At 51.4% G+C, this 23,034-nt stretch overlaps 8 protein-coding genes across 8 annotated transcripts; 3 read left to right on the forward strand and 5 right to left on the reverse strand.

Annotated features, from left to right (window-relative positions):
• Positions 1 to 648: 648 nt before the first annotated feature.
• Aud_002959 (uncharacterized protein) lies at positions 649 to 1,515 on the forward strand (the record flags this gene model as incomplete). Its single annotated transcript, XM_043287916.1, has 3 exons — positions 649 to 840; positions 907 to 1,004; positions 1,095 to 1,515. The coding sequence occupies 3 exons, from the start codon at positions 649 to 651 to the stop codon at positions 1,513 to 1,515; spliced, it is 711 nt and encodes a 236-aa protein (XP_043143851.1).
• A 2,652-nt stretch (positions 1,516 to 4,167) lies between these two features.
• Aud_002960 (uncharacterized protein) lies at positions 4,168 to 6,798 on the forward strand (the record flags this gene model as incomplete). The annotated part of the gene is made up of 2 exons (XM_043287917.1): positions 4,168 to 5,560; positions 5,627 to 6,798. The coding sequence occupies 2 exons, from the start codon at positions 4,168 to 4,170 to the stop codon at positions 6,796 to 6,798; spliced, it is 2,565 nt and encodes an 854-aa protein (XP_043143852.1).
• A 431-nt stretch (positions 6,799 to 7,229) lies between these two features.
• Aud_002961 (uncharacterized protein) lies at positions 7,230 to 8,993 on the reverse strand (the record flags this gene model as incomplete). Its single annotated transcript, XM_043287918.1, has 1 exon — positions 7,230 to 8,993. The coding sequence occupies one exon, from the start codon at positions 8,991 to 8,993 to the stop codon at positions 7,230 to 7,232; it is 1,764 nt and encodes a 587-aa protein (XP_043143853.1).
• Positions 8,994 to 9,363: 370 nt separating this feature from the next.
• On the reverse strand, positions 9,364 to 11,630 carry sC (sulfate adenylyltransferase; the record flags this gene model as incomplete). Its single annotated transcript, XM_043287919.1, has 6 exons — positions 9,364 to 10,492; positions 10,558 to 10,627; positions 10,692 to 10,837; positions 11,027 to 11,209; positions 11,281 to 11,308; positions 11,462 to 11,630. 6 exons carry the CDS (start codon positions 11,628 to 11,630, stop codon positions 9,364 to 9,366), a joined length of 1,725 nt encoding a protein of 574 aa, XP_043143854.1.
• A 2,328-nt stretch (positions 11,631 to 13,958) lies between these two features.
• met16 (phosphoadenylyl-sulfate reductase (thioredoxin)) lies at positions 13,959 to 14,953 on the reverse strand (the record flags this gene model as incomplete). The annotated part of the gene is made up of 2 exons (XM_043287920.1): positions 13,959 to 14,707; positions 14,770 to 14,953. The coding sequence occupies 2 exons, from the start codon at positions 14,951 to 14,953 to the stop codon at positions 13,959 to 13,961; spliced, it is 933 nt and encodes a 310-aa protein (XP_043143855.1).
• Positions 14,954 to 16,153: 1,200 nt separating this feature from the next.
• On the forward strand, positions 16,154 to 17,687 carry Aud_002964 (phosphoserine phosphatase SerB; the record flags this gene model as incomplete). Its single annotated transcript, XM_043287921.1, has 3 exons — positions 16,154 to 16,981; positions 17,042 to 17,299; positions 17,364 to 17,687. 3 exons carry the CDS (start codon positions 16,154 to 16,156, stop codon positions 17,685 to 17,687), a joined length of 1,410 nt encoding a protein of 469 aa, XP_043143856.1.
• A 622-nt stretch (positions 17,688 to 18,309) lies between these two features.
• On the reverse strand, positions 18,310 to 19,557 carry Aud_002965 (lipoate synthase; the record flags this gene model as incomplete). Its single annotated transcript, XM_043287922.1, has 1 exon — positions 18,310 to 19,557. The coding sequence occupies one exon, from the start codon at positions 19,555 to 19,557 to the stop codon at positions 18,310 to 18,312; it is 1,248 nt and encodes a 415-aa protein (XP_043143857.1).
• A 588-nt stretch (positions 19,558 to 20,145) lies between these two features.
• Positions 20,146 to 22,205, reverse strand: Aud_002966 (uncharacterized protein; the record flags this gene model as incomplete). The annotated part of the gene is made up of 2 exons (XM_043287923.1): positions 20,146 to 21,081; positions 21,135 to 22,205. The coding sequence occupies 2 exons, from the start codon at positions 22,203 to 22,205 to the stop codon at positions 20,146 to 20,148; spliced, it is 2,007 nt and encodes a 668-aa protein (XP_043143858.1).
• Positions 22,206 to 23,034: the final 829 nt, after the last annotated feature.

The following is a 23,034-nucleotide window of genomic DNA, read 5'->3' on the forward strand; positions in this document are numbered from 1 at the left end:
GTGCTCAGAATAGACCGGCAGGCGACAAAAGCGAAGCGTGTCCGACAATAATCACTAATCTGATGATGCTGTATCCAAATGAGGCCTGTGCCTTCTCCTCGACTCTTCGCCCCTCACGGCTTTCACTAAGACAAAAGATGGAGCGTTACAGCGATAACAGATCAGACAGTCTGACTGCCGTTTTTAGAGCAACCCTAGTTAGGAGATAGTATAATGGTCACAGGATCACCAACACAGTGTCTTGCATCACAACTTCAACTGCAGGGTGGCGGTTCACAATGAGGCCGGAGAGTCGGACAAGCTGGGGGACGTGAGCTTGAATCACAGAATAGTAGAATATCAAGATAGTATAAAAGATTCACAGTTTCTCCCGGATAGACAGAATAAGGGAAGAGAAAGAAGGATGTATCCGACAATCCACCTTAATCGCGCAGGGAAATTCTTTTGCTTTTCCCCGGAAGCGCGATGACGGAGTTATCGGGCTCGGGCGCCCGAGCTCTGTGCTTTTCTCCAGATATTCCCCATTCGCCGACCTGCACTCTACCGGGCGTTGAGCAGCTATTTCATTTGTCATATTTTCTGCGTCACAACCTCATCTAGCAGTAATCAACTAACTTGTCTACGCTGCAATAACGTTTTGACTTGTCAATGGCCGAACTCCCAACTCCTCCAGCATCCCGCCAGAGCTCAGAATCACCGGAGCTTCATCTCAAGCAGTCTAACGAGACCGAGTCCTCTACCAAAACCTTACAATTGCTGGACCATTCTCTGGAAAGATATCTTCTACTCCTAGATCAGCATCAGAAACTGCAGACAAATCTCGCCAAAGAACTGTCTTCGGTATATCTCGCTATCCGTCCTGTGCAATCGTTTCCATCTGGCGCAAAGAAGCTGACGATAAGACAGGGATTCTTCTCTCTTGCGCATGCAAATTATACTTGTCCGCCAGGTCGACGATATGGCGCTGATTACTATGACGAGCGTATGAAGGCGATTAGGAGAATGTAAGCCGAAGACGGTCTTTGGGAGTCGGCTCGGGTCCAGAAACCCACGAATTCATGATCTCGAGGACTAACCGAGCGCTTCCTAACCAGGGCAATACGATTTCCTCCATGCGCGGAAAAAGAAAAGATCATGAATGGGGCTGAGGATGCCCCACAGGGAGAGTGTCCACCGGACGAGTACAGGCAGATCTTCGCGATTGATAAGACTACGAACAACCAGCGAGTCGAGGAGCCAGAAACGAGTAAAGGCAAGGAAGAGGCCGACTCGGGAATCGACAATACGCGACAAGTCGATCCGAGTGCAGCTCCAGACCCCGACTCCTCGGAAGAGCGGTCTCGCTTCTCTGATCCTATCCATTGGTACGGGATCTTGGTTTCCCCTTCTCTTCGCAGCGCTCAAAGGTCTTTCACGGAAGCTGTAGAGCAATATTTGCCCAAGCTTGCCAGTGTGGTTGTGGAGATGCAGACTGTGGAGAGGGAGGTCGAGCGACTGCGAAGTCAACTGCGATGAGCTCACCTACCAGTAAGTGAGTCCATGATACAACGAGAGAGTTCAACGTTGCGCTTCACCAGTCGATCATGTCATCTGTGACATGTGGTACGGAGTACACTTCATCGAACAAGGATATGTGGATTGTGGGCCATGACCCAGACTCGAGTGCCGCCATTACTTTGGCACCGGCATGAACAACGTTGGCTTTACAGCAGATTAGCTATGATGCTGTCCGACTGAGCAAGGATGGCATATCGCCAAGAGGCTGTTCTCTGGCAGAGAGAGAGATGCTGGCTATCTGAAACTGCCGAACAAGCTTGACCATTGACTCTGTATGTCTGATAACGAAGTTCTCTGCCATCTGGGTCCTCATGCATGTGTGCGTTAGTGTGGAATTGGCAGACTTGCAGGAGGCCTTAGTGGACTTTGTTATGCACCCCTCAGCAAAGCCAGAAGAGTTTCAGGGGTCACAACCTCATCGCTTGCATAAACCAGAAGAAGCTGCAACTTGGGGTTCTTCAGAACCTGATAGTACTATTATAGGACGTGTATCCAATGAACTTGATAGCTTGAATGCAGATATCAAAGACAGTAGAGGGCCATATTCAGCAGCGGTTGGTATAGTATGGCGTAAAATGACGGAGTTCGAGCTGTTTGCTTCTCATCAACCTGCAGCTGTCATGATAATTTGGTATCTTGCATGGCTTCTTGCTCTGCATGTCTGTCCGGAGTATCCCTTTCGTGAGTTTGTCTATTATTATCGCTTCGGTAATTACTTTTTTACTATCGGTTGATTAATTTTTTACTACGTACTAGTAACTTAGCTCGTCAATAACGGTCGATTTTTCCGCTGTTGGCATCCATTGGCGTTACTATCGGGCTTGTGTCCCCGAAATAGCCCAGTGCAAGCCATAGCCTTGAACCGTTAATGGAATCAGTACCAAGGGGTACCGTCCTTTCATTTCGAGACATATTTGACTCCCGCAGATCTTTTGATCAACAATGATGCACATTTGAATGTCACGGAGTTTATTTCATGGACATCGCTGACGATAAGCTGCCTAGCCGATAGATAATCCGTCGTCACGCATAGTCTCAGAACCCCAGCTGGAATAGTTGAGCTGACTGGATACACACGGGAAGCACGGTTTCACGTTGGAAAGTGCCCACTCGCAAAGGGTGTACCCCGACCGCTTAGGATGAGACGTAGCGTCGAATATACATCCACTTAGTGCCTCTCGGGCACTTGGCCTCTCCACCGGCGCCAATGACCGTGGAGTCCCACGCCAAACTGATTCGTTCCGAGCTTATTGTCCTGACCATAATATCAGATTCTCGAGGTTCTGGCCAATCTGGAGTCGTCGTCTCTTATGTACCTCTGCTTGTGTTTCAAGACGAGTCAACCCAGCAAATTCCACCATACAGGAGGATCAGTATCTAAACACCAAACCACTGCGCCATTTGGGTCAGCGTCATAGCAGAGTCTCATTGCTCCTGTTCACGATGGGGACAGCAGAAATTTCATAGCTGCTTCGTCAAGAGTGACCACTAAACACACAGGTGATAGGAAGCCGGTCTTGATTAAATAGCACAACTCTTGTACCTGCTGGGGACTGGTACAGAAGCCCGCCTCCGTACTGATATTATTGCACTAGCTACTATCAAAACACTCCTAGTGTCAGCCTCCACCCTGCTCGTCTTTGGGTCAACTCCGCTGGGTGAGGATTGGACCAGCCCCAAACGGTCCGCGCCCCTTCCGCGTTTTTCGTCCTTTTGGACTGTGAAATATGAATCATGCGGCGCCGGACGGAAATGATACTCGATGAAGTCTAATATATCAAAGTCTGGTTTTAGGCGAAGACCAATTTCGGGTCGCTGGAAGACCTTTCCTTGTTTACCCACCAGGGCACAATAATCGAGTCTGGATGACTCCGTCTATACCGAAAGTTGGAGTGCTCTTGTCCTCTTGAGTCTGCCATTCATTCTTCTCCTCCAGGGCTTGACGCTCTGTTTTTGTCCGGTTGTTTAGTTCTCATAATGTGCCTGTAAGTCCGCGATATGAAATTTCCTTCGAGACGAGGAAGTCACTAACAACGCATGATGTCTCAGTGGCTTGGATCAATGGACAGCCAGAGATACTGCTGAGGTAGTCTGTTTGTGATACTGCGTAATTCAATACCTCGCAGTCAATCTTCCTTCCTCTCTTTGAATTCATTGAACTCTGGTATGCCTCCCTTAGTGTGATGACATTCATGATGAAACTTTTCCGTGGCATGTGCTCATTTCGACACCTTGTCCAGCAGAGGCATTGACTGCCCCCTTAGCCTTCTTTCCCTCTTTACCTTTCAGCTCAACCTTGTATCCTTCATATTCATCTACTGCAGCTCTTCCAACGGCTGCAGCTACTGAGTGTCGAATCACGTGGCTTGTATATCTTCAGCTCACGGCTACCCTCCTTCGTTACTCTTGAGATCGTCCTCGGCATAAGACACGAGCTGGTCATTCGTTCCTGTGCGCGCTCTATTTACCGACTTGAAGGCGATCGATCTTTCTATACCACCATTTTATGCTGTGTCATAGCCCCTATGCTGGCAAAGATAGGCTTGACATAGATCATTTACATTCATTACACTACTCGCAGAAAAAAGAAAAGAATTAACAAAACAGGAAATGGAAGCGACTTCGGCCAAGAGCTCGGACCATGGCTTCCAATCGACGGACCCAAATGTCAATAGAAAAGGTTCCGTCAAACGGGCGAGACAAATGTTAGAGGTTGGCAGACGTCCGGATATCGCGATGGCGCCTTCGCAAAGTACTCATTCGGGTCCCACCCCCAAAATCAAGGCAGATCAGTCCCATATGACCCAATGGCCTTTACCGACTGACGGTAGCCTGCAAATGAATGTGCCCGGTACTCAGACAAGGCTGTTCATCCCAAAAGGGCTCCCTCCAGAGAGGCCGCCACGGCCTGATGCTCCGTCTCCGTCGGTTTATTCTGAAAGAAGCATGTCGGACATAGCACCCAGTCCCCTTCAGCTGAACCGGCCTATCCCATCATTCTCGCACCCTTTGCCACATCCACCACCTCCCCGTCCGCCCGTTAAGGGGCATCTTCCACCTTACGGACCGGATCGTGCTGCTAATCCAGCCCGGCGAGTTCCTATGACGACTGATGAATCGTTTAGGCAGTCCACAGCTTCTTCTTTCATGTCCATTCCCTCTATTCCCGACTTTGCTCTTCCCGCCCAACCTGCACCTGCAGAGACAGACCCGGCCCAAAGGCAGCACCAGAAACGACTTGCCCCATCAAATGCTGCGAGATTTTCCACGAAGCGCAGGTCTTCTGTCTCTCCGATCCCGGAAGAACTCTCCGACAGCCCAACCATCTTGCAGGGGTCATATGCATCCAGCCGAGTCATCCCGTCTAGCTGGGGCTCTGCACCGGCCGGGTCTGAAATTCTTGGAGCTTACCTAGACGTCGAGTCGGACGATGATCGTGATTCACCGCCTGGCCTTCACGAGGGAGATTCGACCCTTGTAAGACAAGCCAGTCTCGGCAAAAGGGGCAAACCGTCACTGCGAACGATCCAGAAGCCCAGCAGCCCATCTCCGGTATCCACCGTAGAAGAGCGCTCGATCAGCAATGTTGTGCCTGCTAGAACTGCTTCGAAGCAGATCGCAGCAGGGTCAAAGAACGAAAGACGTTCCGTCTCTACGATCTCGACCGATTCGTCCGAACTCGATCCGGAGAAACCACCGATCGTGGTGGACATCAGCGGCCAACATCCTGCACTCCAGCACAGAGACGACGATATGGGATTTCCCCAGAAGGAGTTGGGAATCCTCCCCAAGGCTGCACCAACTATGAGCGACAAGAGGCCGGGAGGCCGTAGACCACCTCGCCTAGATCTCGGGGCTGTTCGAGCGGCAGAAGCCCGAGGCAGTCTCACAAGCTTGCCTGACCTGATCCGACGCGCCACGAGGCTCGCTACAAATCTTGAGCACGGAAGGACGGCCAGTAGGAATGACCTGCTCAATGATGGTCCCAGTACAATCGCGCAAGGTAAGTCACACATTCGCTGGATGCATGAGACCGAAAACTTTCGAACCAAACTGATTCCTCGCTCAGGTCACAGAGCTCGCCAATCAGGATCTATCAAGGACATCCTGGCATCTTTCCCGCCTCCAGCAGGAACTCCCGAAGTGCGCTCTTCGTGGCCAGATTTCTTCCGGAGAACTCCCATGCAGCATTTACGATCGCGCGAAACGTGCCCTGAAACTGACGAGGAGAAAGGCCAGCAGCGCTCGCGCCGTTGCTGTGGCATGCCGCCATGGTTATTTATACTCGTCTGTCTTCTGATCATCTGCGTAATTCTCGTCGCTGTGCTTGTGCCCGTCTTCCTGGTCGCCGTTCCCCACCACAAGTCCAGCTCTATGTCACAATGCGAAAAGACTGCGCCCTGTGAAAATGGCGGTGTTAGCGTCTCAAGTGGGAGTATCTGCTCGTGCGTGTGCGCCAACGGCTACACAGGTTCTCGCTGCACTGTGGCCGGCGATGCGAGCTGTGTGACGACTGAGATAGTTCAGAACTCGACATCCAAGAATGCGACCATGGGCAGCGATCTTCCACGCTTATTCGACGAGGCAAGCGGTAATTTCAGCATTCCGTTGGACTCGATGAGCATCATGGCGCTTTTCAGCCAAAACAATGTCTCCTGCACGACCGAGAATACACTCGTCTCTTTCAAAGGTCTCTCCTCCACCTCCAACAAAGCCCGTCGCACTCTGACGGAACCGGTCGGCTGGTTGATATCCGAAGTAATCGCTCCCGCTGTCGAGGAGTCAGTACCGAGTCCCACAACAAGGGATATTCCGACGCAGACCTTGGCTGCTCGTGGCTCGGTGGGCACCCAAAACGGCATCCTCTTCGATGAATCGTACACCAGCACCGCAGCAGCAACCAGGGCAACCCCGTCCTCTGGTACAGTTACCGAGCAGACCACCCAGGGAACAACGCCGCCCAAACCCACGTCCACGCCGACCCCTCCCGCAATCCCGGCCAAGGTGCTCGACTTCTCGCGCATTGCCGTCCTGTACATCTTCGAGAAGACCGCCGCGTTCAACGCGGCGATGCAATCCGGAGGCAATATCGAGACATACCTGGCTCACTCGTACTCGACCTCGCAGACGGGCACCTTTGACATCGACCTCTCCGCGTCCGGCATCAAGGGCAACTTTACGCTCAACTTTGACAAGTTCACTATTACTATGCCTAATGGGACTGTCGTTGGTGGTAATTGACATGATTTCGTTGATCTGACTTGACTGGGATGACCTGTTCTGTTCTTCTATTGTCCGTGTTAATCGATGAGAGAAAAGCAACGTCTCGCTTAGTGGATATAGGTGCTCTTCACGCCGGTTCTTGCTTTCTTAGTGTATATAATGTTGGATACTCCCTTGCTTATTCTGTTCCTGGCCTTGAGTTGATTATCGGATCCTGTTCATAGCTAAGATATCGTGGTTGAGATCCTCAGCTTCAGCTTATCGTACTCTTTTCTGCGCGGTCTGTGACATTACAATCTAGTCAAGACTATCCAAATATTATTCGAGTTCAGTCAAGTAGTGTACAGAGAAAGATATACAGGCAACGCAACCTTTTGATGCAAATGAACTCCGGCCTAACTCCATGTGAATCAAAACCTCCCGAAACATCATTATCAACCGAACAGCAGTCAAACAAAGAGAGAACTATTGGGCGCGATTCCCTCCAAACCCGACTCCCCGTCGATAATTGGCCAGAGTTTCTTGATCCTATCGTCGAGAATCAATCGCTCGGCCTCCCATCGCTTCCGCTCCAGGGCCTTGGCTTCCAACTGCTTCTCGCCTCCGAACCAGGCATGCTTGGCTTTCTCGATGCTCTCGCGTTCCTCTCTTTCTGCCTGCGCGACGAGCCTGGAGACCATTGTCTTCCAGTTCTCCAGACCGACGCGGAGACACTCGGCGCAGCGGTGACGGGGGTTACGGTCTTCCAAGCCGCCGAGTTCGAGGATGGTGGATTCGGCCATGTCGACTGCGTCGCGCGTCCAGGCAAGGCCGGCTTCCCTGGAGGAGGAAGCGTAGATGATCTCGCCGATGTATGTCATGAGGCCTGCCTCTTCGCAGGCGGAGGTCGGAGTGCGGACCGGGGGTTCGTCTCCCGATGGGAGCGGCGGGGGGTATTCGGCGGGAACCAACATGGTTTTAATGGAGTTGAAGAGTGAGACGAAAGGGTCTCGGGTTGATTTGGGGATGGATGGGAGGACAAAAGGTTTGGCGTCAGGCGGAGGCGGGGGGAGGGAACGGCGAGCTTTAAGCACCGAAGTGAAGATGGATAGGGCGGTGGGCAGATTGCCTTGCCGGGCGTGATGTACCGCCAGCGCGGTCGATACCCGCAGTATATTCTCAGACGGTAGCGCTTGGGCATCATTCTTCAGGACCCCCGTTTTCGAGTTCACCACTTTGCTGGCGTCCACAAGTGACCCGGCGGCGGCGATATCCATGGCCCAGGCATACATGTCGCGGGCCGTCTCCTGCAGACCCTTATAATCAAGCCAGTCGGCATAAGCCAACGCGGCATCAAGCTTTTGCCGCGTATCAAACCCCTTGGTCGTCAAAATCTTCATATAAAACACCTCCGGACTCGGCGAGGCCGGCTCGCTATCCTCCTCCCGCGGGGCCTGCTTCTGGCCCGCGGGCATGGGCTTGGGTCGAGGATTCGAAGGACCAACCACATACTCCGCAGGAGCAGAGATACGCTGCTTCCGATCCGTCAGCCACCCCTCCAGATTCTCCGCGGCCTTGGCCGCACCCATCAGCGCCTGGTGATAGCCTCTCCGCCACGGCTCACTCTTAGCCGTGATATCGAACCCGGTCCTGCCCACCCCTTCAACAAGAATCCCACCCTCCGCTTGCTCCTTGATCCCCTTGCCCTCGCCCTCCGGGTTCTCCAGCCGCTCCAGTAGCTCCCGCAGATACCCCGCAACCATGGGCCAGTTGGTCATGAGCTTGCCAATCTGCTCGGGGTTCTGCAGCGCCTGCGCGGACCGCAGACACCAGCGACTCTTCCACGACCATTCCGACGGCGTAGGCCACTGGTGCTCGATTTCCTCCTGGTAGACGCCCAGCTTGATCACCTGGAACAGCACGAGGATGGCGTAGAATGTCAGGCCGATCCGAAGCCCGCGCGATAGGCGGCGCTTGTAGTAATCGCGACGCTCGGTGGAAATCAACCGGGCGAAATGCTGGCGGAGATGGATCGACAGGGGCGGGAGAGGGCGAGTGCTCGCCAAGGGTGACAGAAACGGTACTTGAGGCCGGCCTAGTGGCGGAGAGAGAATTAGAAGTCGGGATCGGTGTGTGAATGGGCGAAATTGATGGCGGAGGCCATGACTGCTCGGCGGTAATAGTGGCCGGCTCGCTGCTGGTATTCGGCCAGCAGGGACCCGAGGTGGTAGCATGCTCTAACGTTTGGTGTCGACGATGGTCTTTGGATTTCTTAACCCATTGCCTTTCCAGAGAGAAGATGTTGCAGATGAATTGGACGATCGTCGGATTGTTTGTGTTGTTTGCATCCTATGACATTTACACATGGGTCACGTGCTATGGGCTGAATCAGATCACGGTTGAGAGATTATTGATACGTACTCGTTTGGACACTCAGGTTGAGTCCAATGTTAATTCTATGAGACACTTGGTCAATATGGCCAAGGGGAATCAAGGCATTAAATTCACACAGAAACAGTATACTCTATAAACAGATCCTTCAAAGTATTTACTCTAAATCCCCAATGGTATCACAGAACAGTCATCCAAAGCGCCTATGTTACTCTAAGAACGATCAAAGAAGCCCTCGGTCTCGAGCATGAGGATGATCTCGTGGACGATGCTGCGAACGGTCTGCTTCGAAACGTCGACAGTGAGATCAGCCTTGGAAGGTGTCTCATAGGGGTCATCGACACCAGTGAAGCCCTTGATCTCGCCGCGGCGGGCCTTGGCGTAGATGCCACGCTTGTCGGTCTTCTCGCAGTACTCGAGGGGAGTAGCGACATGGACCAGGAAGAAGTTGCCACCAGCCTGGGTAACAGCGTCACGGGCGGCGTTGCGGGACTCCTCGTAGGGAGCAATAGGGGAGGCGATGACAGCGGCACCGGCGCGGGTGAGCTCACCGGCAACGAAAGCGATACGCTGGATGTTGGTGTGGCGATCCTCGCGGCTGAAACCAAGCTCAGATGAGAGCTCGTGACGGACAGTGTCACCGAGCAGGAGGGAGACGGAGCGGCCGCCCTGCTGGTTGAGGGTGACCTGGAGGGCACGAGCAATAGCGTCCTTGCCGGAGTTCATGTACCCAGTAAGGAAGATGGTGAAACCCTGAGTGTTGCGAGGAGGGCTAGATTCACGGAGGATCTTGACAACTTCGGGGTAGGAGAACCATTCGGGAATGGGAGCACCGGTGCGCAGGCGGTTGCGCAGCTCGGTACCAGAGATATCCAGGGTCTTGACACCAGCGGGGACCTCGTCCTTGGGCTTGTACTCATCGGTGTCGGGAAGGTAGGTGACCTGCTGGAATTCAACGACCTCGATGCCGAGCTCCTCCCTGTACTTCTCGACAGCGTGCTGAGCATCGTAAGGGCCGTAGAATTCCTGGCCCTTGGAGTTCTTACCAGGACCAGCGTGGTCACGTCCGACAATGAAGTGGGTGGCACCGTGGTTCTTACGGATGATGGCGTGCCAGATGGCCTCACGGGGACCACCCATACGCATGGCAAGGCCCAGAAGACCCAGTACGGCCATACCGTTGGGGTAGCGGGGGAGGAGAGCCTGGTAGGCGCGGACACGGGTGAAGTGGTCGATGTCACCAGGCTTGGTGAGACCGACAACGGGGTGGATCAGGACATTGGCCTGGCGAGCACGAGCAGCACGAACGGTCAGCTCACGGTGAGCTCTGTGCATGGGGTTTCTTGAGACCAGTCAGCTACAGTCCCGCCAGATTTCTTCGTTGTAGGCAATGGCATGGTAATATACCTAGTCTGGAAAGCAACAACTCGGTTCCAGCCGAGCTTGTCGAAGTGAACACGCAGCTCCGCGGGAGTGTCTATAACCGGGGTTTATTAGCAATCATTTTCGTGTTTGCAGCTCGAGCGAACAATCGAACGTACAGCGGAGAGCGACATAGTCGTAGTGGTTGAGCTTGTTGATGGCCTCAATCTTTCCTCCAACGTAAAATTCCTGAACCTGGTTGTAGAGATACTTAATGGCAGGGTGCTCCTCGTCACCGCCAAAGACGAGCTTGGCTTCCTTAGCCCTACGTAATGAAAACGAGTTAGCCAGGCCCACTGTACGCACGGATCTCGGATTCAACAGAGCGATTGCTGCGGTCAATTGCAGCGTTGCGTCTGTTGTTCCAGATAAACCACGCAGGCAATTGAACCACGTTCGTGGTTAAAATAGGTCATGATCGACAGATGCCAAGAAGGAGAAGAACGGAACTTACTTGTCAGGGCGGTAGATATCGTCAATGGTGAGGATGGCCAGATTGCGATCGTCTCTGAAGTCGCGCAGGGTGACGCGGGAGCCGGCCTTGAGCTTGCCGTCATCGATAACGGCCTGTGACACATCCAGGGTGATGGGCATGGAGAAGAGGTTGCCGTCGGCGAGACGGACATTTTCGCAAACACTGAGGGGAACGAAGTGCCATCAGTATCTCGGACGGTGATTAATTGTGTGAGAGCAAAAGTGAGAGCATACCTGTCATAGTCCTTCTGGTTCATGAAACCTGTATGCGAAGTTCGGCGTTAGCAACCATTCCCAGTTAGACCCCTTGTAAGATACCCCTCCCTCCGATTCCCCCGCGATAGCCTTGTGCCTCCTCGATAGGAATTGAAGATATTCACTGGTCTTATAATGAAGATCGAAGGAGTAAACTTACCCTCCAAGGGACTGAAACCACCGTTCATAATCAGTTCGAGATCGCAAAGCTGGCGCTCGGTGAGGACAATGGCAGGGAGCTGCTCGGCCTCAATCTCGAGCTCGTCGTGGCGGGGAGCATCACGGGCGAGCAGGTCCTTGAGGACACCACCATGAGGAGGATTGGCCATTTTTTGGGTGTGTGTGTGTGAAGAAAAGGATACAGAAAACTTTTGGGGAGTAAGTTATACAAAAGGAGGAATGCAATGGAGGGGTGGCAGAGAGAGGGGTAGGAAGGGAAAAGTTGGCGGGCAAGACTTGAACCAAGGGAAGACAGTCTTTTTATCTATTAATACTAGAACTTCCCTGATTACTACGAACCATAGTCTAGGGACGGATGACTACGTAGCACTGGAGACAAAAATAATAATCTTGTCCTTGAGTCTTGATGAGTCCCCATAATATTCTCTTCAGTCCCAGCAAATGGCAGTAGACTGTCCAATAGTGGAGCTGGCCTTGTCTGTCTACGTAGTTGCGTACCTTTTTCCTCCCACATCCCTCATTATTTTTAGTATTAGACTATTCTTCTTCCTCTCCTTCCCCTGAAGAATAACGCTGATACAGCGAGTCGGCGACTGTGATATTTTGATTCACTTCATGCGACTGTTTCAAACATTCATGGTCGAGTATGTAGTGCCATCATTCGTCATCGATATCGGCCGCCGAAATCGCCGATGTGATGCTTTATACTCCCTCTAGGTACTCCATACATTGGTTCGGACTCCGTAATACAATCTCCAATTCAATCGACTAATCCTGCAGACTACATCTGACTAAAGCTACTGCTACTGCTGACAGTTATACCTCCGTGGAAATACATCTCTCCATACAAACAAACACCCTTGGATATCCTCCTCCTGAATCGTCAACTTCTCCTGGAACGAGTCATGATTTTCAGGGGAAGTGAAAAATTTACTAAGCGGGGAGAGATGTTCTTACGTTGCCTCTCCCCACCTCTTAAGCCTTGATTCCTCTCACAGGAGTCATCTCAGCATGGACACGGAACATATAGATAGATGGATAGATACAAAAGGCAATGTAAAAAAACTGAATCCTCAGATCGGATCTATATCCGCCAAAACGCTGCAAAAAAGGTTGAAACCATAGCTCTAGAACTCCCTCTAGCTTGAAACGCCACATGATGCTACCGATAAGCCTATCAATGGCAACTCGAGACATCACGACATTCTCCGCACGGCTTGCGTGATTGTCAATTTCATTTTTAAAGTTTGGTCGTTCTTGGCATCTTGATATCACGTGACAGGGCCAGCCCTATCTACTCGTCCCTCCCATTGCCAGTATGGTGGTTTACTGACTGTCAATAGATGTACTTTCTTCAGAGTCTCGAACCAGTGCTTTATTAGTAACATCGAATCTAGTCAGGTTAATAATAACAACAAACGTTGGGATAGGAAGACTTTTATGACAGGAAGTTGATTTGCAGCTCATTCTATGGCCATTATGATGGCCCATGATGGACTTACTTCGAACCGTCAAGTCCTGCTTTCAAGGTACTAGAAAAGAGCTCGGCGCCTTAATTTAGTCCAGAAACTGACCTTCCTGAATCGTACTCAACTTGACGTTGATTGGGTACGAGCTGTTCGATACCTGGTAGGAATGAGCTGCCACTCAGCAGGTCATACACTGAATGCTACAGGCCGACAACCTCATATAAAGCAGACACAGTGATGGGAGGTCGCTCGGGTCAGCGTCTCGGAAGTTCCATTTGAATTCATTGACAAGTGTGCTTTGCTATACTCTAGCCTTTTTCCACCAAAGGATAAATAGACGCTTGAAGATGGATGGTTGCTGTTGTCCAATCAAACACCTTACGTTCCTGCTGATAATGTTGATTAGATTGATAAGATTAGATTCAATCACGCCATCGCTCAACCTGCACAGAGGTCAGTACCCCTCAGTATGATTAGTCTACCAACATTCCTTTGTCATCTTGAAAACGACTCAGGCATGGATTTCATGTGACTTTGGATTGTCTATCACTTCACATAAAGCCCAGGCATCACCTTGGCAACAGGTGATTCATCTGTAGTAAATGCATGATACAGACTCATAGTCTTTACAGATGCTCTTGCTACTGACCCATAGTACGAAAAATAAATTTAACAGATATAGCTTAAACCCAGTCCTTCTGCAGTTTAGTCAAGTCCAATTCAGCTTCGAAGAAAATCATTGTTTCTATCATGCTAATCGTTATTATGGATTGACAATATGTCATCCTTTTGCAAGATGCCAGTCCTCGTTATGTACAAAACCCCAAGGGTAGGATATGGCATGGCAAGCTGTTGAACCCCATTAACCCCACAAGTCGTAACGGCATAAATCCCTTGGCCTGGTGCCTCTAAGGGATGACAAATGATATCAAGGCTGCGTGAACTTCGCTAGATGTAACCCGAGAACGCCAGTGAAGATGCAAATCAAGGAAGAAGAGACAAGAATGTTTACTGAGCAGAGGTAGTGAGCTGGTTCTGCAGCGCCTGCGACAAAGCCTCCTCCTGTCGCTTACGCTCCAGTTCCATCAGGTACTGGGCGTACTTGGAGCGAGGGTTGTGGATGCCACACTCGGTCTTCTCCTGGCCCTTCCAGCGACCGGATCGCTCGTCCTCGTTCTCCTTGACAGGCTGTGTGGAGTGCCAGTCACCGATGCTCTTGTAGCCACGGTCCAGCAGCTCGTTGTAGGGCACATCATTGTCCTTGATGTATTGCTTGACTTGTTCGAACGACCAGTTGGCCAGGGGGTTGACCTTGATGAGGCCAGCCTCGTCGACTTCGATCACATCGAGATCGCCACGCTTGCCACCCTGACTGCGGCGGCGTCCAGTGAGAACAGCATGAACGTTGAGTTCACGATAGGCACGCTGGGCCGGTTCGACCTTGGCGACCCAGTCGTAGAACTGGTCGTCTGTCTCCCAGAGCTTGGCTCCGTACTTCTTGGCAAACTCTTCCGCAGTCTCGACACCAGCTGGCTTGTAGATGTGGATGTTGTTCAGAGGGTACCTCTTGCGGACACGGTCAACAAGAGCCAGGGTTTCTGAAAAGTGGTGGAGAGTGTCGAGGAAGATCAAATCAACCATCTGTGGGCGGGGCACTTGAAGCTTGGAAAGCATGTCAAGGGTGACAAGCCCGGTCAGACCAAACGCAGTGGTCTGGAAGAGATGAGGAAGGGATGTGATGCACCATCTCAAGATTTCTTATGTCTTGTCAGCTACTTGGCCTACTTGAGAGTCCCGAGGAGGGACGCACGGTACTAACCTTGAGGCTCGAGGAACTGTAGTTGTCTGTTAAGAAACTGCAGGTGTGGTTTGGTGAAGACAATCTCTGGAGTGTAGACATCACTCGAATCCCCACTGACATAGCCGGATTCTGTCTGAAGATCTCTGGAGTCGACAGCGGCCTCTGTATCAGAGGTGTAGTTGGATGGCAGCTTGGCAGGCATCCTGGATTGTGTCGTGATGGACTCTTCAAAGTAAACAAAGGGATAAACACAAGAACGTTGCTGATGAGTGCAACAATGAATTTGGTTATGTTTATAGGTCTAGAGTGGATACAGAGATATGATGAAAGAGAGAGAACACAACAGATTCAGATCTGGTAGACAGATTGAACGACCAGAACAGAGGTGCCAATGGCAAGACTGATATAAGAGAGAAGCAGACAGGGACAATCACGACATAATCCGGTAACGGCACCCTGCTGTCCCCTCTATGTTCTCATACTTACTTGCGCCATTTGCCGGCTGATTTTGCCGTGCTCAATCACGACATTGGCTGTGACCGCCTGCCATTTCAAGAGGCATTGCTGAAAAATTCAATTTCCTCATGCCCTTAGGAAATCACGCAATACTTGCGCTTCCAGCGCCTCTGCCTGACCGGAATGGCTTATGTCATCAAGATCTGCCTGGTTGCTCTCCTGTTCACGGTCCCTTCTGGAACAAGCGTCGAACACATGAGAATGAGCATTATTAATGCTGGTGAAACGAATTCATCCGAGCTGCAGACTGCCGTAGAGTCAGAGATTGCTCTTTTTATCAGCTTCCGGGCTGCATCCGAGATGAGCCCCGTAGTCTAATCGCCATGCTAGGGTCTCTAGTTGGCATATCAGTAAGCGTCGAGACGAGGGAAAGCAAATGTCTTACACGACACCGAATAGTGATTCTGCTGTTCATTTGGCCATCCAGAACAACCAGTACGCAAGTCCGAAATTTGAGGCTTAGTTATGGCCTTTATTTGTTCGGACAACTGGCGCCGTAGCCTCAAGTTATAATCATCAGCTGGGTTTGATCAGGTGCTGAGGTTTCTGCCGGGCGGTGAAGCGCCAAGCTTATTCCCCTGCACGTGATTCATGTATTTTTCCTCTTTGGGACAACCCCCGCCACGTGCCGCCCACCCGCTGATCAACACAGGGAATTGCCAAACTACAAACGACGTACTGCTACTAGTCAGAGTCAACCATCCCCATCATCATATCATTTCATTCTCGTCTCGGACTGGCTGTCTGCTTCTTTCGTGACTCCAGTCCTCTGCCAGGGTGCCTCCCGGACGATCGCTCTTAGTTGTTTGTGAAAGACCGTCGGTTATCCGCGTATCGTCTGCCCCTCTCTTCAATCACAAGAGACCTTGTCCGACATTGCGGCACAATGGCAGCCCCCAACCCTATCGCACGTCCAGCACGACCGGTGCTACGACAGTGTCTTTCGAGTAACTCCTTTATCCAGGACCATCAACAGTATAAGCCTCCAGTTTCATTCACTCAGAACATCGAAGATGTCCTAGGAGCCTCCCGCGAGTCTCTACTACAGTCGCTCTCTAATCTCCATGTTAATCCAATCAGCCCCGATCCCGAAAAGGTCACCGAAAGCGGCATTATTCACACCATCTTCAATCATCACACGAATCCTCTTCCTACTGGAACTCCAAAATTGGTAGCAACTATCATCTACAAGTCCGCCAATCCTGTTCATCCTCATCTCCATCCCGACTCTTCTCCAAATGCGAATAAGCTCCCGTCCCCCATGGTTCCTGTGGGATCGGCCCCGACGGTTGATATTGAAAAGCTCCCACGGGAGCCTCCAGCTCCGGAGCCGGAGCCACTCGACCATCTATACGGTCCATTCGTCTCCCAGTTGTGTTTGACCAATTTCCTCCAGATTATGGAATCCCTCTCGACGCCTTACCAGCGCATGAATACCTCTCATCGCTGTTTGGATCAGGATGACCAGCCGCGCGTCGTAGAGGTTACTCTCTCCCCTCCGCCGAACCCCGAGTACCTTTCTTTCGACGACCTTCGCAAACACGAGAGCATATGGCGGTTCGAGCGCGAATGGAATGTCGAGGTGGTCCTTCAGAAGGAAAGCGTCTTCCGTCGTCACAAGCGTCTGGTCGTCTTCGATATGGACAGCACTTTGATCCAGAATGAGGTGATTGATGAAATTGCCAGGTTCATTGGCGTTGAGAAGGAAGTCTCGGTTCGTAGTGGGCAGCTTCTAGTATAATGAATAGCACAACCACTAACTTTGGGCGGCCAGGAAATTACTGAGCGTGCCATGAACGGAGAGCTTGATTTCTCCGCGTCGCTTAAAGAGCGTGTCGGCCTCTTGAAGGGCGTTCCAGCTGACGTGTTCGAGAAGTTGAAGCCTGTACTCACTGTTTCGCCTGGCGCTCGCGAACTGTGCAAAGCTCTGAAGAAGCTCGGTTGCAAACTCGCGGTTTTGAGTGGTGGATTTCAGCCTCTGGCGGAATGGCTCGCTGGCCAACTCGGCATCGATTATGCCTTTGCCAATCACGTAGGTTGCCCTACTCCTCATGTTGACTTCCCTCAGCCCGTTATTGACTAATATCCCATTTCAGCTTGAAATCGACGAGGCGTCTCAAACTCTCACCGGCAAGCTTGTACCGACTCACCCTATCATTGATGCAAGAAAGAAGCGTGAGCTTCTCAAGTCTCTCGCGGCAGATAACGGCATTCCAATCTCTCAGGTCGTTTCTGTCGGCGACGGTGCCAACGACCTTCTTATGCTTCATGCAGCTGGTCTTGGAGTTGCTTGGCGCGCCAAGAGCAAGGTCCAGCTTGAGGCACCGACTCGTCTCAATGGTGAGAGTATGTTGGACATTCTCTATCTCTTTGGCATGACAAAAGAGGACATCAAGGAGTTGATTACCGACGACGCTTGAAAACCATGCTTCTCATAGATTGGTTCACCGGTACATATCACCCTTACCATAAATGTTCTTTTGAATGAAAGGATCGCATGAGAATTGTCCGCCTGGTGCGGACAGCCCTCACTTCAATGCCGTCTGTCAACAAGCAAAGAGAGCATTGAACTAAAGTTTCTTGTTTTCGATTCCTTATTATCTTTGGCCTAGGGGGCTCGGATGTGATATGTGCGAGCCATCTACTCTCTTTTTCTTCTTCCTATCGTCTTTCGCCTATTTTCTTGACAGTGCTCTTTCGGATACCGATTTTGTTTGAGGCAGTGGGTCATTCAAGCGTACGGAGTATAGCGTCTCATGGGGCGTAGGGTGCGCAAGAGATATGTTGGTAGATATGCATTAAATCTTACGAATACCAAACAGCAAACATACACAATGATTCCAACTCATTGATTCCATTTGTGTATCGTATTTAATTTGACGAGTTTCAACCCGTCACACTGATTCGATGACCTATACCCAAACGATGAATGCTGTAGCAATGTGATCGTACCCGAAACGAATCCGACAAAAAAACCACATGCGCCGATAATGAATTCTAGAGACGCAAAAAGACATTAATAGAGAGAACCCCAGGGAAATTTCACCGCGTCACCTCGTCCACGGCAACTGGCCGATCGCCGACTGTTTCCGTACTTCCAGAGGCAGCTCTTCTCTTCTTCAGCACATTCTCAATGAACGCCTCGCCGGCCTTGTAGCTGCTCCGGACGAGAGGACCTGACGCGCAGTAAAGGAAGCCCATGTCAAGCGCCCGCTGGCGCCATAGCTCGAATCGATCCGGAGTAACGTACTCGTGCACAGCCATGTGACGCTTAGTCGGCCGCATGTACTGCCCGAACGTGACAACGTCCACGTTGACCGCGCGCAGCTGGCGCAACGCATCCCACAATTGCTCATCCGTCTCCCCGAGACCAAGCATCAGCGAGGTCTTGGTGATAAGCGAGGGTTGGGCGTTCTTCGCCGCCTCGAGCACACGGATAGACTGCTGGAAGTTGGCACGGCGATCACGGACCTGAGGCGTCAAAACTTCCACTGTCTCAACGTTATGTGCGTACACATCCAATCCGGAGCGAGCGACCAGCTTCACCATTTCCAGATCGCCCGCGTAATCACCGGTCAAGCATTCGACCAGGATACTGGGTGCCTTCTGTTTGATCTTCATCACCGTCTCTGCGAAGTGGCGGGCACCGCCGTCCGCCAGATCGTCCCGGTCAACGCTGGTCAGGACCACGTAACCGAGTCCCCAGCGCGAGATCGCTTCGGCTGTATTCTCCGGTTCATGCGGGTCGAGCGGGAGCGGCGTCCGGGAGGTCTTGACGCTGCAGAATCGGCAGCCGCGGGTGCAGGTATCGCCCATCAGCATGATGGTGGCTGTGGCGGTGGATTTGTCGCTGCCACCCCAGCAGTCGGAGATGTTGGGACACCGCGCTTCCTCGCAGACAGTGTGCAGATTGAGGCCGCGCAGGTCCTTCTTGAGACGCTGGTAGTTCTTCGAGTCGGGGATCGGGGTCTTCAGCCATGACGGCAGACGAGTCATTTCCTTCTTGCGGCCAGCGGGCCCGACGAGGGCGGTCTTGAGAGCGTATGCTTCGGAGGGGTCAAGAGGGGCATTGTCGTTCCCTACAAAGTCTGCAAACGATGGACCGGCATTGAGTTTGTCTTTGAACGTTGTCCGCCTGCGTGCTGTCGGTGTCGTTGAAGGGCCAGTGGCAGATGGCGAGGGCTCTGTTGTAGCATAACCACGGCAGCTGATGGGGGCAACGATTCCGGTTCGCGACAGGGACCTTGATGATGCATAGAGTGATCGGAAGTGACTTGTCGATACTGCCATTATGAAAATAATGGGGCTTTTACGTAGATGATATGAGGACTGGCAGAGTGATCATTGATGATACTAAATTATAATTATTAGTATGATAATATTCCGCGGGAAAGACCCCAGCAACCCCGGCGAAACGACGATTACTCCGCCGCTGACTCATCTAGATTGCCTTCGGATTGTTGCCTGAGGTTTAAAGTTCGGGAACGAAGCACCGACTGTGACCCGAATAACGGAGGTCACCCTTGTAGATTGGACTACTAATCCGAATTCTTTTATTAGAGTGAGTATCTTTTGATTGCTCTTGATTGTCTTCTCTTTAATCATACACCAGCCACAACCCCCAATGATATACAACACAAAGGAAAAAAAAGCGTGCCAATTTGGATTTCCAATGGCAGGGATATAGAACACAATGGTCTAAACAGCAAGTGATCGGCATATTAGAGAGTAATTGAAATTGAGGAGGCAAATATATAAGACCGACGGTGGTACCTATAATGCTCACCATAATGGCATGAAAGTCATTCGAGATAAAATGACGACAAGAAGATTGAGAAGACAGAAAGAAAAAGATTGGAAGTCCAGCTTGCATCAAAGTTAGGCTTTGGATTCAAGCACCTGGGCTAGAACGAGTACAGCGGATTTCAATATTTCATCGGGCCGGCCGCTCACAGCGAACAGCAGGTTGTCAACGATTCGATCTAAGTCTGTACGAAGCTCTGCAGTTCGCGGTCCCAGGACACGGTCTCTGATACGGGACGGCGATGTTGGAGTGAATTGCGTTGCTGGCGTTGAGCTTGGCTTCTCTGGTACTGTATCCAAGCGGGACAATGTCGATCGATAGGATAAGCTGCTGGTCCCTCGGTGGGTAGATGCCAACGAGGCCACATAGTTTCGTGCTATCAGGACCGCACAGAGACAGTCAAGCAGATTTTCCGCGACGTCTGGGAATATTTTACGAAACGGTCGAATCAATGCCTTCTCGTTGTTTTGGCGAAGGAACATTATGACAGGTGACGTAAGTTTCAACATATTCTGTGGGAAATCTTTGACGGATTGCTCCAGCTGTTCGATTGTCCACTCATGGTCCCACCACCTTCGCTCTTCCTTCTCTGACATATTGGACGACCGCGCTGGGGAGGTTTGGCTCTTTGGCGGAGACTCGGCTCTAGTCGCAGGTTTTGGTTTGGCTGGCGAGAGAGACGGTCCTTCTTTGAGAACCAGCTTGTCACATACTATCGTTTCGCTAGCTGCTTCTGAATGGGTTGAAATAGAGTCCGTATAGTGCGACTCTTTGTCATCCAGAAACTCGTCTGGCGAGTAACAGGAATTATGGGTAACATAACCACTGTCTGACATCTCCAATGGAGTGTCAGGACTGAAGGCAGATATTTCTTGTTGGCGCATGTCGGGAGTTGAAGGGACCGGATGCTGTGTAGTATTCGGGAGCGTGTGGCTCATGGCGGGAGATGACTGTCGGGATATATCGACCAGTTTGGGCTTAGTTATGCTGCAGCTGGTGAGATCAAGAATCTGATTTGTATTAGTATGGTAAACGAAGGAGTAGCTCTCAGACGGAAACTTACCACAGCTTCATCTGTAGCCTCCAGCTCATGTTTGCGTCCCAGGCGTGGAGGGCTGTTTTGGACTATCTGACACTTTCTCCGGTTCAGTTCTTTTGACCTCTCGTCCTTGACATCTAGCGTTCCCGGAACACCTTGCAGCCATCTCTCAAAGTATGAGAGATTGCTTGGCATCCAGCTACTTCCCTCGCTTGAAACCGTTCCTGTCCGGCTTCTCTGGCCCTGGACAACACAGCTAGAAGCTTTCCCTTCCTCTGGTAGCTCAAAATCGGAGAATTCAGAGGGCGATAATGTTCGTTCCGAATCGGTGGAGGCCGGTGTGAATCGTCCCTCGTCAGATTCACATCGTTTGACCAGGTTGGAGTACGCCGCATGGACATTGGTTGGTTCCTGTGTCGCCTTTCCCTCTGTTTTGGTAATCTTGTCGCGCGCACCATCGCAAGCGTCGCATGAGTTGAACTCAGAAATACAACCGCAATGTCTCATTCGTCTCTCACCCGCCTCCATCTCAGAATCCGGTTTGGGTGAGAAGTACGTCGACGATGTGGATGGGCGCGATTCTCTGGAGTCAGACAGAGGGGGGCTCGGCAGAAGTCCAAATGTCTCCAGACTCGAGGCCATCAAGTTCATGTCCGATCGCCATTTCCGCAGAGTCTGATTCCCAGACATTGGCCGTGCCGCTTTGGACTCCCTTGCGGCGGCTGTGATGTTCTCTAGCGAAGGGGAGCCAGGTAGACGCAGTTGAAAAGGTTCCTTCATCCTCCGCACGGAACGGAAAGGCGAAATGCAGACAGGGGTCCTGTCTGCCGGCCGTCTTGACTGTGTAGTCGTGTGGTCTGGTAGTTGTTCAGGCCGAGAAACTGTTGGCGGCATGAAAGACAGAGAACTCGTCACCTGCTTCCTTCTCCGAGGTCGATAGTCTTCTGAAAGACAGGTCGATACATGTGCATTATCCTGTGCCATGGAACCTTGCCGGGGCGCACAGTAGGATGGTATGGGATAAGCGGACATTGTATGCTCATGATAGGTTGGTCTCGAGAACATTCGAGGAGATGGTTGGTTAGTGGTGGACATGTTGCATGCAGAGTCGTGAGAAGAGCAGTAAGAGAATGAATTTGCATATAGCACTGGGATGGGCTAAAGAAGTCAAACCAGGAAGAAGGGAACCAGATGCGAATCATCTAAAAGAGCCGTCATCACCTATAACTACAAGCGCAGCTTACTCCAACCATCCCTTGATGCCCTGGGGTGACAGCAGGCCAGACATTGGGCATGTATATCTTGCCCCTTCCGGAGTGCCCCCAAAGATTTTGGAACATGAACGGATTGGAAAGGTAACGACTTCACCATCCTTGCATGCCAGTGGGAGGTGAGATCGAAACAGTCACCACGGCTATTGGATCGACGGCGATGACTGCGCGCCACCTGCAGGGACACCACAACGTGGGTGGTCTGCTTACCCAAGTCGATCCTATTTCGTCAGAACACAAGGAATGAGACATGCAGAGCGAGGGACACGGTAACCCTTTGATCTTCTGAAGGGACGTCACGCTCTATTTCTCAATTCAATTGGGCTACAGACTTGATGTGCCTGTTGCACCGAGCAATCAAAGGTACGCCCCTACGAAAAGGCCCCTTGCATCGGTTGCTGTGGGCGCAGGCATTGGCCATATTTGGCGATGGCCGTACAATTTCGGTAGTGGCTGCAGATACCCGTATACTTTTGAGGACATTGTACATTCATTCAGATGGCTTCAATGCCTACAGGAGGCACTGAAGAGAATGAGAAAGAAGACCCACGATGAATGACCACCATGGCGAAAGGAATAGTTTGCCTGGCCGGTCAATGTCGATCCATCCTTTTCTCAGCGAGGAGCTGCTACTATGACAGTAGGATCAGTAG

This window comes from Aspergillus udagawae (assembly GCF_001078395.1).
Source record: "Aspergillus udagawae IFM 46973 DNA, scaffold_2, whole genome shotgun sequence".
NCBI lineage: Eukaryota > Fungi > Ascomycota > Eurotiomycetes > Eurotiales > Aspergillaceae > Aspergillus > Aspergillus udagawae.